At 45.9% G+C, this 14,590-nt stretch overlaps 1 protein-coding gene across 1 annotated transcript; it reads left to right on the plus strand.

Annotated features, from left to right (window-relative positions):
- The first annotated feature begins 291 nt into the window (after positions 1-291).
- LOC147725401 (uncharacterized) lies at positions 292-4,717 on the plus strand. The gene is made up of 3 exons (XM_086964595.1): positions 292-390; positions 3,399-4,582; positions 4,627-4,717. The coding sequence occupies exons 1-3, from the start codon at positions 292-294 to the stop codon at positions 4,715-4,717; spliced, it is 1,374 nt and encodes a 457-aa protein (XP_086820721.1).
- Positions 4,718-14,590: the final 9,873 nt, after the last annotated feature.

Here is a 14,590-nt window from a genome sequence, read left to right on the forward strand (position 1 = left end):
AAAAGGTAATTCATTACCATTTAATTTTTCAGCCCCTGTCACGAACAGAGCGTCAGGACCAGGCTGGGGCCTGCAGAGATACATCAGCAAGGGAGGAGGAATGGCTGTCTATGCACTGTTTAAAGTGTGCATGTCTTTTTGGCTGGCCGTCTTGCACCAGCCAGCCACACATGCACATTTTAAACATCTCTAACCCATCTGTCTTAAGACAGCTGTGTTAGAGCAAGTGCAGGCCTCCAGAGCAATGTGGAGCGCAGAGAGGCAACTCCCTCAAATTAGGGAGGTGCGCTCATGCTGCATGAGAGCAGCGCCAGTATTGGTCATGGGAGTTGCAGCATCCAGTTCCTGGAGGAAGAGGTCCAGAGTGGGAGAAGTTGTGTGAGTCTTCAGGTAAGTGTTAGTGGTTTTAAAAAAAAATATTTTTATGCACACGCGTCTGACCCCCTTCCCGTAGATGCCAGCTGCCACTGGAATAGTTCCCTCTCCTTCAGTTTCAAAAAGCCAGTGCCTTAAAATGGCAGAAGGTACTCTCATGAAGAAATAGTTCTTTCAGTATAGAAACATGCTTCCTGTTTTTGAAGGCCTTCTTTCACCTTTGGTCCTGTTTAAAGAAATTGGCAGTTGGAATGGCACTTTGCATTTATACAAATGACAAACCGTCATATCACACTACTTATACTCCATTGCACGGTGTATGTGTGTCTACATGGGAGAGGCACAATGATGCACCAGTTGTGTGTTTGTGAGCGGTCTTTCCAAACCTCTCCCAGGAGCGAGTCTTCCTCCCCTCTTGCCCATTTAACTGCGTCCCTTTTACCTTTCAATTACACCACTGAAAAAGTGATTTGGTGCCTTAAAAGGTCGCAGTTTATTCAAACATAACATGGTGGTACATTTCCCAATTTCATTGGTCATTCATAAAGATCCATGTTATTTTATACTTTCAATGTTTTTGTACATTCATTGTCGTTATTTGCTCCCAGGCTGTATAGTATTGCGAGGTGCCCCTTTGGCCAGGCCCCTGTGTGTTTCTGCGGTTCCAGGCTTCAACTTGCTACTGAATTTGGTGGATGTCAGTCAGGACCTGCCGGGGCTCCAAGTGCCGTTCTGCTTGCCCTGACCCTGTGTTGGCCCTTCTCCTGCTCCTCAGGGCCCCTGCCATGTGGCATCCCAAGGACCCTGTGTAAGCATCTCATCTACCCCGCCTGTGGCTGTGGCCTGTCATTTAGCTTCCTCAGTGCCCCTGTCATGAGGCATCCCATGGACACTGTGTTAGTAAAATCTTGCTTCAGAGAAGCAGAGGAACACCTTAAAGCAGGGGAAAATCCGGGCGTTCTAGCTGACGCCACTGTCAACCAAACGCGGAACTAACACGCTCAAAAAAATGCTTCAGGAAAGTAAGACGTGCCGTCCGGCCCTGGGGAAAAGGAAGGGCGGAACAGTTACGCGCTTACAGGGGAAAAATCAATGCCAGGTATCTCGTCCGGCTCCGGTTGAGGAGGAATGGAGCGGAACGACCATATGCGGGGAGGAAATGGCAACAAAAAAAAACACACATCAACTGTCGTTTTCTGCCACTCTAATACGGCTATTCTTCGAAAGTTCCAGGTGACAAATTAACCGCATTATCAAATGCCTTATTGATTGTTTGATGTAACAGTGTAATTACATGATAGTCCAATGAGATTAGTTCTCTGTTTGTTTCTCATTTGATTTTTCTTGAATGTTGCCCAAATGTAAAGATTATACTGTATTGCAACTGTTTTTATGATTATGAACACATTATATCTGCCCTGTCTCTCTTTTTTAAAATAACAACACTGTGAGCATCCATAGATTGAGTTTATGATACCTATGAAAATTAATTGAGTCATATTGACTACTGTTTGTCTAATGATTGTTTTCCAGGCATTACCAGGAAGGGGTAATTGCTTGGTTTTGATTAGACATCAAGTGATTGCTAGACACATAGAGTTTTTTATGTATATATGATTTTAGTGATTTTTCAAGATACTTTGTTTGTAACATGAATTTATTATTTTATGTAGGGAGTCTTTTCAGCATTGAAAATATTCCGTCCTGATGATGGTCTATATGACGACTGCCCTCTAGACCGAAACGTCGACACTTCATCATCTCCTAAAATGTTGCTTTGGCACAAACTTACAACCATTTTCTATTAATTAATTTAGGTTGTCTGCCTTATTCATGAGGAGTTGATGTTTTCAGTTGTGAGCTGTAGATAAAAAATTGCTTGTCTCTGTTCATGACTTTTGCTCCAATTTATTTGTCTGTATTCATCTCCCCAATTTGTGTTAGTAAATATAAATTTGCCAAATATATTTCTTTCTCTATGTGTTCTCTCTTTACCTGCCATTAATTTATTTTGATTGTGTACTAAGACTGTTATCTGTGGATACAATTGAGTGTGTTACACTTGTACAACTCATAAATCATACTGACTATTTTCTAAATAAGTCCCTTGTAGCATACTCTGACCTTAATCATATAGTGCCCAAGCCTACAAGGGTTTATTGGGTTTTCCCCTGCCTATAACAACAACAAAAAACAGGCGTGCCGTCCGGCTCCACGTGAAGGAGGAGCAACGGAATGGCTGGGAGAGACAAGGTCTGCCGTCCGGCTCCCGTTGGGGAGGGGTAATTCTATTTCAAGGACAGGAGGCTCCGATTATGCTTATCTCAATTTCTTTACTGAAACACAGCAGCCAATCAGAACACAGTAAAGAAAACGAAAACTACATTACCCATAAACCCTGGGTAACCATAGAGTACATAAACAGTATATAAAGAGTCATAGAGGTAACAACTTCCTCTTTCTTTGCTGCTCCACAGCCAGTTAAGTGCTTTATTCATCTTTACTTACAATTTATGGTGATACTGTTGTTATTGTGTCTAGCGCTTTGTTCACGACCTTTGCCACGCTGTGCTGCGCGTTCTCTCGCGTCTTTGCCGCTTTCTGCTTCACTAGCTCTCCCACGGTGTTGTGTGGCTGGGAGCGTGTGTTCCGCCTCCCTTGCGGTCCGGGCGCTTTGTGCCCGGAACCTTTACATTGTGGAGTGGGAGTCCGGGGTTGTGGAGTGCTCGCGCTACCTGCGCGAGCTCTTCCCTTTCTGTTTGTGGCAGCCGGGATCCGCGCATGCGCGGCAAGGGTTTCCGGCATTCCGTGTGACTGGGAGTTATCGGAGCTTCTCAGAAGGACGTCCATTGCGGCGTTAATGCCCACAGCCTCACACTTAGCCCCTCATAGACGTCGGTTGCTGAGAAAGGCTTCAGACAGGATAATACTGCATAGGCTCTGCCTAGAGTGCTTTTTGTGAGACGGCAAGCCCTCCCTCCACCTTCTAATTATTTTTTCATATGATTTTTCTGCATTCAAAGGCTTGCTGTGGGGTTTTTGTCACTCCCCCTGAATTTTGCCTTCGGCACACTCCGTTACTGTCATCTTGTGGGCAGAATTTACACTATTTGTGTATCATTGCTGAGTATTACTATGAAGATGACGATGATTATTGCGAAGAAGCCTCTGAGTCTCTTGAACAGGATCTGGTGGAGGCCCTTGATAGGGGTGTTCAACACTCCATGAATAAGGCACTGGTTCGTGCTATCACTCTAAAGAGGCATTTAACAGCCTATGCGCAACAACAAGGTTGGGTTCCTGCCACGCGCAAGTCTTCCTCTTCTCCTGGGAATCCCCATGCTTCAGACTTTCAGCGCCTAGCTAAGTCTCTCGCTGCTGCAAATTCCAAATCTGCGGCTGTCGAGGCTGATTCTGACGACCAGCACTCTTCATCTTCCTCTGATCACGTTCCACCGCCTCCAAAAAAGAAAAAAAGCAAAGAAAATTTTGTAGATGCCCCCACTCATCCGCCAGTCCTCACCTTTGACCCTACTGAAATTATCCTCCCAAATTCCACGGCTTGGCTCCCATCCCCGGCGGTGGCAGAGTACGTGCAACAGCACATTAGACAGCCTTTCGAGAAGGAGGTCCGTGCCCGTCTCCGTTCGGAGTGTCCTAGGCCGGATCTGGCAGATCGTTTGGCGGACACGCCAGAGGTGGATCCCACCATGATTACTTATCTGCGTAAATTTGCGAAAGACCCTAAGAAGGGTCTGGACCGTTCCTGGCGTTCCTGTCAGGACAAGGTCTTGGATACGCTGGGCCCACTGACAAAAATATTAGATCTTGGTTTCAGGGCCAAAGAATCATCAACAATGGTGGATCCAGACGAGCTGATAGAGTGGACTCAAAGGGCGCTTTGCCAGCTCGGAAACGCCAATTGTGCGCTCTCCAGTGAGAGGCGTCGTCCGATTCTCCTCAAACTCGACCCAAAATTAGCGGAGCTCTCAACTTCAGAGTCAGGTCCAGCGGCCCAGGGCTTGCTTTGTGGTCAGCCTTTTTTGAAGGAGCTGACCCAGTTTGTGAATACTTTCAGTGGCCTAGACAAGGCCCAGGCTACGCTCCGACGAGCTATGCGTCCGGTTTTCAACAAGGCCGGACGAAACAGGGGACGCTCGTTCGGCCGTGGTCAGCAACAGCCCGCTCAAAGAGGCTATCAGTCCCATAGGGGAGGCAATCAGGATTCCGGCTATTCCAACAGATCAAATTTCTACCCTTCAAGAAAAGGCCATGGACAATACAAAAAAGGCCGTTCCGGTGGCCACTCCGGAGGATATCAAGATTCTGCCACTTCAGATGAGCCTGATTCCTGCATGCAGTGTTGTTCTGGGGGGCAGGATACGTTTTTTCCTCGCCAATTGGCGCTCGATCTCCAGCGATGCATGGGTGCTGGAGACGGTTCAGGGGTTCAAAATAGAGTTCTATCAGCACCAGTGTCAATCTCATCTACCCTCTCCTCTTTGTTTTTCCCAAAAAGATCAGGTGTTCATCACGAGGAGCTCCAGTCGCTTCTCTTAAAAAGGGCAATTGTTCCTACCGTGCGTCATCCACAGGGGTTCGTCAGCACGGTCTTCCTGGTGGAGAAGAAGGGAGGGGGTTCGAGATTAGTGCTCAATCTGAAGGAGTTCAATGGGGGAGTGGTCTACAGACACTTCAAGATGGAGGGAATCCATCTGTTGCGAGATCGTCTGCGCGAGAAGGATTGGATGGTTCGTCTGGACCTCAAGGACGCATACTTGTCCATTCCCATCTTCCGCCCCCATCGCCGCTTCCTCCAGTTCCACTGGCAGGGGACTTGGTACGAGTACCAAGTTCTCCCGTTCGGCCTCTCGTCGGCACCTTGGTGCTTCACGAAACTGTTGAGGCCGGTCGTGGAAAATCTTCGCAGTTGGGGAGTTCGGTTGATTATTTACTTGGACGACATCCTCCTTCTGGCGGATTGTCATCTCAAACTAATGTCTCACCTGGAATGGACCATCGAGCTTTTACAGTCTCTCGGCTTTCTGGTGAATGTTCAGAAGTCTGTGTTGCGTCCGACTCAGGTGATAGATTTCCTGGGTTTCAGGGTGAACTCTCTTACATGTCAACTTCTTTTGCCCAATCAAAAGATTTGGTATATCAAGAGAGAACTGACTTCCGTTATTGCGAAACCGACTGTGTCATTGAGATCGTTAGCACGAGTTGTCGGTCTCTTGGCTTCGTCTCTTCAGGCTATCTTCCCGGCCCCACTACATTACAGAGCTTTGCAGCGCCTCAAGATTCGCCATCTCCAAAAAGGGCTCAGATATTCGGTTCAAATTCCCCTCTCGGAGGATGCGAGGTCGGAGATGCAATGGTGGTTGGATCATATGGAGGCTTGGAATGGTCGAGCCCTGTCCGGGTCCACGCCAGAGGTGGTGATCGAATCGGATGCCAGTCGTTGGGGCTGGGGGGCCAGGTGCGGTCCAGTCTCGACGGGGGGTCGTTTGGTCTCCCCAAGAGCTCTCCCTTCATATCAACTGTCTGGAGCTCCTGGCGGGCTCCTTTGCGATTCGTTGCCTCTCTCCGCTTCGGTCGAACTGCTGCATACTCCTCCGCATGAACAATGTATCAGCAGTCCGTTACATCAACAAACTAGGGGGGACTCGATCCTAGTTACTGGCAGAGATTGCCAAGGATTTCTGGCACTTTTGTCTGCAACAAAAGATCACGGTTATTGCAGAGTATCTCCCCGGTTGCAATGGATTGGAACTCGAGGCATCTGAGGGACTTCAGCGATTGGAGGCTTCATCCTTGTGTGTTCCGTTGTCTTCTCCGGTCCTGGGGACGTTGTCAGATGGATCTATTTGTATCCCGCCTCAACACTCAGCTCCTGCTGTTTTACAGTTGAAGGCCGGATCCAGAGGCTCTAGCCACGGATGCTTTTCTCCAACTGTGGCCGACAACGTTGTGTTATGCCTTTCCCCCGTTCATGATGATTTCCAGGATCCTGGCTTACACAAAGCGCTACCAAGCGGAGTTGATTCTGATTGCTCCTCTGTGGAGAGCTCAGTCATGGTTTCCGGTTCTCATGGAGATGGCTTGTGCAGTGCTGTTCCTTCTTCCCATGAAGTGGAATCTCCTGATAGATCCTCTTCAGAATCCGCATCCCCTAATTCAGTCAGGCTCTCTCCTACTTCTGGCGTGGCGGATTTCGGGGAGCACTGGTCGGTCCCAGGCCTTTCTGCGGACGCTTCCAGATTCATCAGTGACACCTGGTCTTCTGGTACCCACAAGCGCTACAGAGGTTCGTGGAAACGTTGGTGTGACTGGTGTGTTCAACGGCAACTTGATCCCACATCGGCTGATATTTCTGTGATGGTCAATTTTTTGGCCTCGCTGGCTTCGTCTGGTTTGGCGTATCGCACAGTGAACAATTTCCGCTCAGCTATTTCTGCGTGTCACATCCGTGTGGACGGTAAGCCAGCAGGTGAGCATCCTTCAGTGGCTAAGTTACTCAAGGGTATCCGTCTTGCAAACCCTCCTCGTCCTAAGTAGGTTTCACTATGGGACGTGACTATTGTTCTGCGATTTCTGGAGGCTTGGCCGGTCAATTCTTTGCTGTCCTGCAAACAACTATCTGCCAAGCTGACGATGTTGTTGTGCCTAGTTTACTGCAAACGGGTATCTGATGTGCGTGCTTTGCATCTTGCCGGGCGCAGTTTTACTCCTGAGGGCGTCACATTCCGTCTCTCTAGGCGTACCAAGACCAATACTGCGTTTATTTCTTATCCGTCTTTCCCTGCACATCCTAACTTTTGTGTCGTTCAATGTCTCAAGGATTACGAGGTAAGTACTTCTTCTTTTCGTTCTAATATGCGGGCCAATTGTTGATAGCGTTGCAGAAGCCTTTTCGCCCTGTTACGCTATGTTGGCTAGGTGGGTACGATGGCTCATGGCGGAAGCTGGCATCGATGTGTCTCTGCTTGGGGCTCATTCTGCCCGAGGAGCTATGGCCTCTAAAGCCTTCTCATTGGGAGTTACTTTGTTCGATATTATGAAGGCCGCTGATTGGTCCTCTGCTTCTGTTTTCAAAACTTTTTACTTTAAGCCTATTGATCATGTTGCTTCTGTAGTGGTGGATCAGCTTTGAACAAGCATAGTCGGAGCCTCCTTTCCTGAAATAGAATTCAAAATTTGCAAACATACGTGACAAGAATTTTCAATTCTATTAAGGACAAGAAGGCGAGAATTATCCCACCCATTGTATATGAGATATTGTATATGAGATATTGTTATTGTACAAGATGTTCATGGATTTCTTCCTGTTGAACTGTTATCATTGCTTTATTTTTCTTCCCACCCTTTTGTATGCTCATGTTTACACGGAATGTGTATTACGGCTCTTTGTCTCTTTTCAGGCTCTGATCCCAAGTGACGATTCTACGGCCCTGACCTCATATGAGGTGTGCTGCGAATTTCTCCTATTCGTTGGTCTGCTTTTGTTCCTGTGGCTATGGGAGGTTCCTTCGTCTCTACATCCGGATGATGACTTCTCCGTGGGACGTCCTTTATGGATTGCTGGAGTTACCGTTGTTCTTCCTGACTGGTTCTGGACAAAGAAAGAGGAAGTTGTTACCTATATGACTCTTTATATACTGTTTATGTACTCTATGGTTACCCAGGGTTTATGGGTAATGTAGTTTTCGTTTTCTTTACTGTGTTCTGATTGGCTGCTGTTTTTCAGTAAAGAAATTGAGATAAGCATAATCCTCGCCTCCTTGTCCTTAATAGAATTGAAAATTCTTGTCACGTATGTTTGCAAATTTTGAATTGGAGCGGAACAGCAAGACGCTTGTGAAGCCAAAGGTAGAAGGCAACCAGGTGCGTCGTCCGGCTCTAATGGTTGGCAAATGAGTGGAACAACAACACACTGGGCTGGAACAATGAGGCTTGCCGTCCAACTCCGCAGGGGTGTTTAGGAGCGGAACGCGCTAGCACTCACCGCGCAGGAAGGTTTGCCCTGAGAAATCTCCAGGAACAAGATACACAAATCAGTAGTACGCTAGAAGCGAACACAGGAAATGCAGGAAAGGAGGGGGCGTGGTCACGACGTGTCAGGAAGTAACCAAGCAATGCGTTACAGGAGAGACGGCTTTTTACGTGCATTAGGGACCGTCTCTAAATTACCCCCGATAGGGAGACACCTCGCAATACATGCATAAATGTCAGTCTCTGGCCCTACGAATTTGCTTGTTTCCTAACACTGGCCACATTTCTGTAGTTTAACGCTATATGTGGGTGTTAAATTGGTACTAATGAGGTACAACTATTGCCCAGGCAATGTTAAGCTTAAAAAAATGACAAAAGAATGGATTAATATTACCACAAAATGACATTTACACAATAATGTAGTGAGAAGCTATTATAGATGCAGTTAATTTCTTAGTGGGCATTATTATTATTATATTGTTTGTACACTCTGTCCAAGCCTAGGCACATAGAACACAATGCCCTTGTATTTGGTTGTCCGGTTAGTGACAGCTCTAAGGCTCAAGACAAACCATCACATCAGCTCTGCACCTTTGACACAGTGCACTTGGAATGGCGCTTTTATTATATCAGTAGCCTATGTGCTACATTCGGCAGAGGAGCACTTCTGCTGAGATTGTCCTTGAACGCTGTGCACTATGACTGAGATGCAACCCTGCTGACTCTAACCTTTTTTCAGCAAAGGATGATAGGCTGCTCTACATCAGATTGCCTTCCTCCCACAATATACTCAGGCAAGGAGGGGTTATGCTATCCCAGTAGATCTGGCATAGAGTACTCCCCTATGCTGTCAATACTATAGGTAGTATTAGATAGGAATATGGTAATAAGTTATAATGGTTGAACTGTTTATCGTCTTCACCAATCACTTCATGCTCGTTATAATGCTTTGTTTCTTCTGCCTAATAATTGCAGCTCACTCTATCTGTTGTGGGTCTCAAAGTATGTACTCACACCTTTACTCCGTTTTTAAGCTTTTCTCTATAGTGTTACTAGTGACTCCCACGTTTGCTTGAAGACAGTTTTGAGTTCAGTCTTGATGGCCAGGGGCTGTCAGTTGTAATAGTTTTTAGGTGGCACATCAGCATTTCTTTTGAAACACGGGAAATGTTGATTCAGGAGCGAGCAGCAGGGTCACCAACCCCACGGTCTCTTACCACTTTGATGTCTACCCCCAGGAGCTAAAACACATCTTTTTACAATTTATTCCATTAGGGAAGTTCTGTAGTCAGACCGTAAGGTGTTTTTCTTTCACTTGCTTATAAGAGCACGCCTTCTACTCAATTGGCCATAAAGGCACTTCATAGTACTTGGCCAAAACTAGATAGCCAATAATTTAAATAAAATATTATTGGCAAAAACATCCCACTAAAGGACTTTGTTCCATCTATAATTTTTTTAGTGAAAGATAAGACTTATATGCCCAAGAAACCCCCTACTGGAACACTCAGCTCAGATTGAGCTGTGTTCTTTCAGGAAGTATCTCCACACTTCATCTTGTACACCACCTGTGTTTATAGCTGAGGCTTTTTACTGTACAAACTGTAGACCTTGGTTGAACTTCATGCTGATAACTGAAGATGTTGTAGCATTCAAAATTGTGAACAGTAATTCTACTAGATTTACTAGATCCTTACCAAGATTTGTAACGTATTATCTTCCACTTTTACTCCATTATTAAGAGGGATCTGTAATAGTTCTTAATGAGAGACATTGTTCCATTTTTCTGTAAAACAGCACTGGTCGCCCCTCTCTTAAAAAAGAAACCAATAGATCTTAGTATTCCAGTAATTCTTACAAATAAATCTTAGACAGGTGGCTGAATACTCAGTTATCTTCTTACATTGAGGAAATAATGTCCTTAATAAATTTAAATCAGGTTTTAGACCTTCACTACGGCTACTGCTACTGATATCTGTTGATCTTTGGATAGCTACAGCTCTGCAGCTCTGTCCTCCATGATCTGTCAGCAGGTTTGGACACAGTTTTGCATACTTTGCTCGTGGAAGGACTCAGTGCTTTTGGTTTACAGGATAATACTCTCTGATAGTTTGAGTCCTTTTTTAAATATAGAACATGGGCTGTCAAGATTGCTTCGTTCCCCTCTGATTTTAAATATATATCTTGCTGGGTCCCTCAGGGATCCGCTCTTAGCACTACCCTTTTAAATATATATGTTGCCCCACTGGTAGACCTTATTGCTTTGTTTGGGTTTCAGTTTTATATCTATGTAACGATATTGATGTTACCACCCGAATGGAAGGGAAACAGTGTTTACAACGCTGTTGGTACAACATGATTCCATTACAACACGGTCAGTACAATTACTGCGTTGTTACCATGCACACCATTACAATGCAAGTCATTACAACAACTTTTTGTAGGGGGTTTTAGGTGTTGGATTTTAAATCAAATACCTTCCCTACTGTGGCACAGACTGGAGTTGGAATAGTAAGTTATACTATTCCTAACTCCAGTGCCCCCCTACAAGAAGTTGTTGCAATGACTTGCATTGTAATGGTAAGTGTGGTAACAACGTGGTACTGACTGCAATGTAAAGGCATTAAGCATAGGCGAATTTTGCGAATCTCGCGTTCGCGAATTTTGCGGATTTGCGAACTCGCAATCCGCAAAATCCGCGAATTCTCGCGAATTTGCGGATTTTTTTTTTTTGTGTTTGCGCGGGTTTCTGCCAGTTCGCGAGGGTTTTGTACAATGTTGCAAATTGCGAACTTACCTGTCGGGTCGCAAGTTTCGCGAACTTGTTGTTTCTACGTGTCCAGCCTGTTTGGGACACTCTTCTTCACCACTGCCACTCTCTGTCACCACTGCCACTCTCTGACTACTCATGCCACCCTCTGGCCCACCCATGCCACCCTCTGTTTCATCACAGCACCCTCTGGTTGTCCAGTCAGTGTACATTATTGTGGCAACGCAAGCACACCTTCCCTGCCTCAAGTGACCTGAATTAATTTGGGGCTGATTAATGTGTCACAGAATATTTTTTTAGCTGGCACCTGCTTCCTTAGTGCTTCCTGATTAGTGATCTTTTGCACTTGCTAAGTGCTTTCATTGTTGCAAAATTAGTTACAACACCTGCCCTGCCCCAACTGACAATAATGAATTAGGGGCTGATTAATGGATTTGAACTTCCAGCCTGGCTCCTGCTTGTCTCCCTTAGCTGTAATTCAGGACCTTTGTGGCATATGTGTAACTATTCTGAGGTTCAGAGCAGGGTCACATAATAGTTGCAACTGGCAACTGAACTCTGGAGGGGCCCCTCAGGAAGCACTACAGGAAATGGCTACTAATGATGAGCCTGAACTTTTGAACCTGGTAAGTAGTTTCAGTTTTGCTAAGATCGTATTTCTGCAATTTTGCACTTATTCGCGGGGCGCGAAGTTGTACTGGGAAGCCGCGAACTCACGCGAACAGTGCGAACAGTGCGAGCAAAATCCGCTGCTCGCGGATTTGCGGATTTTGCGGGAGATTCGCGAATCTCGCGGATTGCGAATTTACCGAAAATCCGCAAAATCCGCGAGCGAAACGGATTTTCCGCCCATGCTTAAAAGGCATGCATTGAAACGTCATATATTCGGATGGAAGGCTACCTTAGCCAACTACAGGGCCAGTTCAAAAGCTGCCTGGTGAAGGTGGCCAGTTGGAAAATGGTAATTCTCTACGGGTAAATTCAGACAAAAGTGGGGTGCTAGTATTTGACAGTCCTTCAGACTGGTCCTCTTCATTGTGGCCTCAGACACTAGTGTCCTGTCCTAAGCCGACAGATGCTCCCGCAACCTGGTGTCCTGTTTGACACTAAATTGTCATTTGAACCTCATATAAGGAAGCTAGCAACCATTTTGTTTTTTAATCATGAAAGAGTTGAACAAGATTTTACCATTTATTCCTCAAACCTCATTGTAGTTGTTAATATAACCCTTGATTATTAGCAGGCTTGATCATTGTAATGTGGCCTATAAGCCAGCCTCCCTGCATATTCATGCAGAATGCTGCCCCCGTATTGATATTTGGTATTTGGAAATATGACAGCTTTTCCACTCAGCTTAGAAAACATAATTGTCTCCCTGTTCAGAAGAGATGCTGGTTTAAGCCCTCTGCTTGTGCCGCAAGGCCTTCTATCCAATATCCCGTACCAACTATATGTCCAGTATGTTTAAAAAGTACTACCCGTCCAGACTGCTATTGTCTGCCTCCACCTTTTTAATCACTGTACCTAAGTTCCAAAAGATAATATTGGGAGGATATGCATTTTCAGTGGTCACAGCACAGGCCTTGAAAAAACTGTTGTAGGTCTCTAAAATCTTTTCTTTTCACTTAATATTATGATTAAATATTTAGTGCCCCAACTCATCCTTAGGGCATTTTTGGTAAGTATTCTGCAAAGTAAGATGCCTAAACTTAGTGCAGGAGACCTTTGCATAATCGCGTGCTATATAACAAATAAACAAACAAACCTAAGATGCGTATGATAAAACAACAGTGTCAGGACTATTAAAAAAAGACAACAGGCCCCCTGCAGTGCACATGATGTATTTGGTATTCCATTGGGGTTAGAACAAGTTTGTAAATTTATCTTTTATATAGATTGACTTTTGCAACATGGTAAAGCAGATATTTTCCAGAATGTTAGTGCTTTTTTAATGACCTACGTTAGTGCTTTCATTGATTGGAATAATATAGGACGTTTTCTCGCTGCCACCCCCGTACTGTGTCACTGACTCTACTCTCAAATATTTGCCTTTTGTGGTGTTCAGAGAAGATCCGTGTAGCACAAAAAGTTAGAAAAGTATTAATTATTTATTTATGTGATTGTTAAGATTGTACTTGGTATGAAATGGTTGCTTTTTTCATAGTGCACCCATATATGAGGTGGTTGAATGGCTGTGTCTCCAATGCATATTATATTCTGCAAATGTCCTTGACTATTAATGAGGCCTTAAAGAGATCATTCAATGTTCAGAAAATAGCAGTTCTCCTTCCCCAGTCCTGCATCTCTAGTAATCACTAGCAATACATGTTCTAGAAAGTTGCTTTGTTTGATGATGTCTGCTGGGGTTTTGAGATGCTTAATGCGACAACATTCACTGGAATGCCCTATTTAAAGGAGATTAGGTGTGTGTTAGACCTGTCTGACCTTTTGCGTAGTCCCTCCAATTGATTATTTATTTTGTCCCCTTTTTGCCCCTCATGCCTTTATTTATTTTTGTGTCCACTAGATTTTTCAAGGTGTTGGTCTAGGGGATAGGTGCTCTTTCGCCCTCATAGTTTTTCCCCTCAGGCCTAGAGGCCTTTCCTGACAGGAATTTCTTTGGAGTCACAAAATGGTGGCTACCAACTGTCATAACTGACATACCTGGAACCTGTCCCATAGGATAGAGTAGGGCATTCCAGAACCTTCTGGTCCCTTCTGGACCTCTGAGGGTCAGCCTATATAAGGCGGAATGCTGGTCAGCCATTTTGTCTTGCAGTGAGCCTGGACAGGAGTAAGGTGACTAGTGAGAAGGAGCGCGCGCTGGAGAAACGAGAGACTGGTCAAAAGGGCAGCTTTCCCCTGCAGACTGACGGGCCCTCTTGCTTGCCTACCCAGCCCTGTACCTAAAGAGGAAGCGCTTGACCCAAGGACTGAACCCTGATTGCTTTAAGTCCTCAACATAGAGGGTAAAGGGGTGCTGAATTGGGCTCTGGCGTGTCACCGCCTTCGTGAGGAAACAGCATCCCCCTGCTCGTGAAGAAGAACTCTCCGTCTGGCTGCCGAATTGGACCCCACCCTCCCCAGCAGCGTGGCGCTAACCCTAACTGTTGGCAAGGTGGGAGAGAGCTTACTTCGTAGCTGCCAACTCCGCGATTAGGAGCGCCATTCAGGAAGGCTGCCGTGACGCGTGAAGAGGGTTGCAGCGCTGAGGAAGTTCTGTCACTGGAAGATCAGCTGCCGGCTGGGAGGTGGAGAATACCCCGGAAGAGGTCGGCAGGAGGCGGGGCACAGTATCGAAGCTCGGCGGAAGGCGGACCCCCTGTGGGAGGAGCCACTGAGGGAGCCGCCGAGGGACGTGCGGAGGTTTGCTGACATCGGAGTGCACCGTGAGGTAACGGTACCTCGCCCCTTTGTTGAAGAAGCGCCAGGGGCGGCCAAGCGAGCCAGCAG

The sequence above is a fragment of the Lissotriton vulgaris genome, chromosome 3_2 (genome assembly GCF_964263255.1).
Source record: "Lissotriton vulgaris chromosome 3_2, aLisVul1.2, whole genome shotgun sequence".
Classification (NCBI taxonomy): domain Eukaryota; kingdom Metazoa; phylum Chordata; class Amphibia; order Caudata; family Salamandridae; genus Lissotriton; species Lissotriton vulgaris.

What these genes read in the sequence shown, in the direction of transcription:
- LOC147725401 (XM_086964595.1), top strand. Translation starts at nt 292, where the DNA reads ATGCTGCATGAGAGCAGCGCCAGTATTGGTCATGGGAGTTGCAGCATC. An exon ending in GAAGTTGTGTGAGTCTTCAG is followed by an intron (nt 391 to 3,398) that starts GTAAGTGTTAGT and finishes CTGCATTCAAAG; the next exon opens with GCTTGCTGTGGGGTTTTTGT. An exon ending in CAAAGAGGCTATCAGTCCCA is followed by an intron (nt 4,583 to 4,626) that starts TAGGGGAGGCAA and finishes ACAGATCAAATT; the next exon opens with TCTACCCTTCAAGAAAAGGC.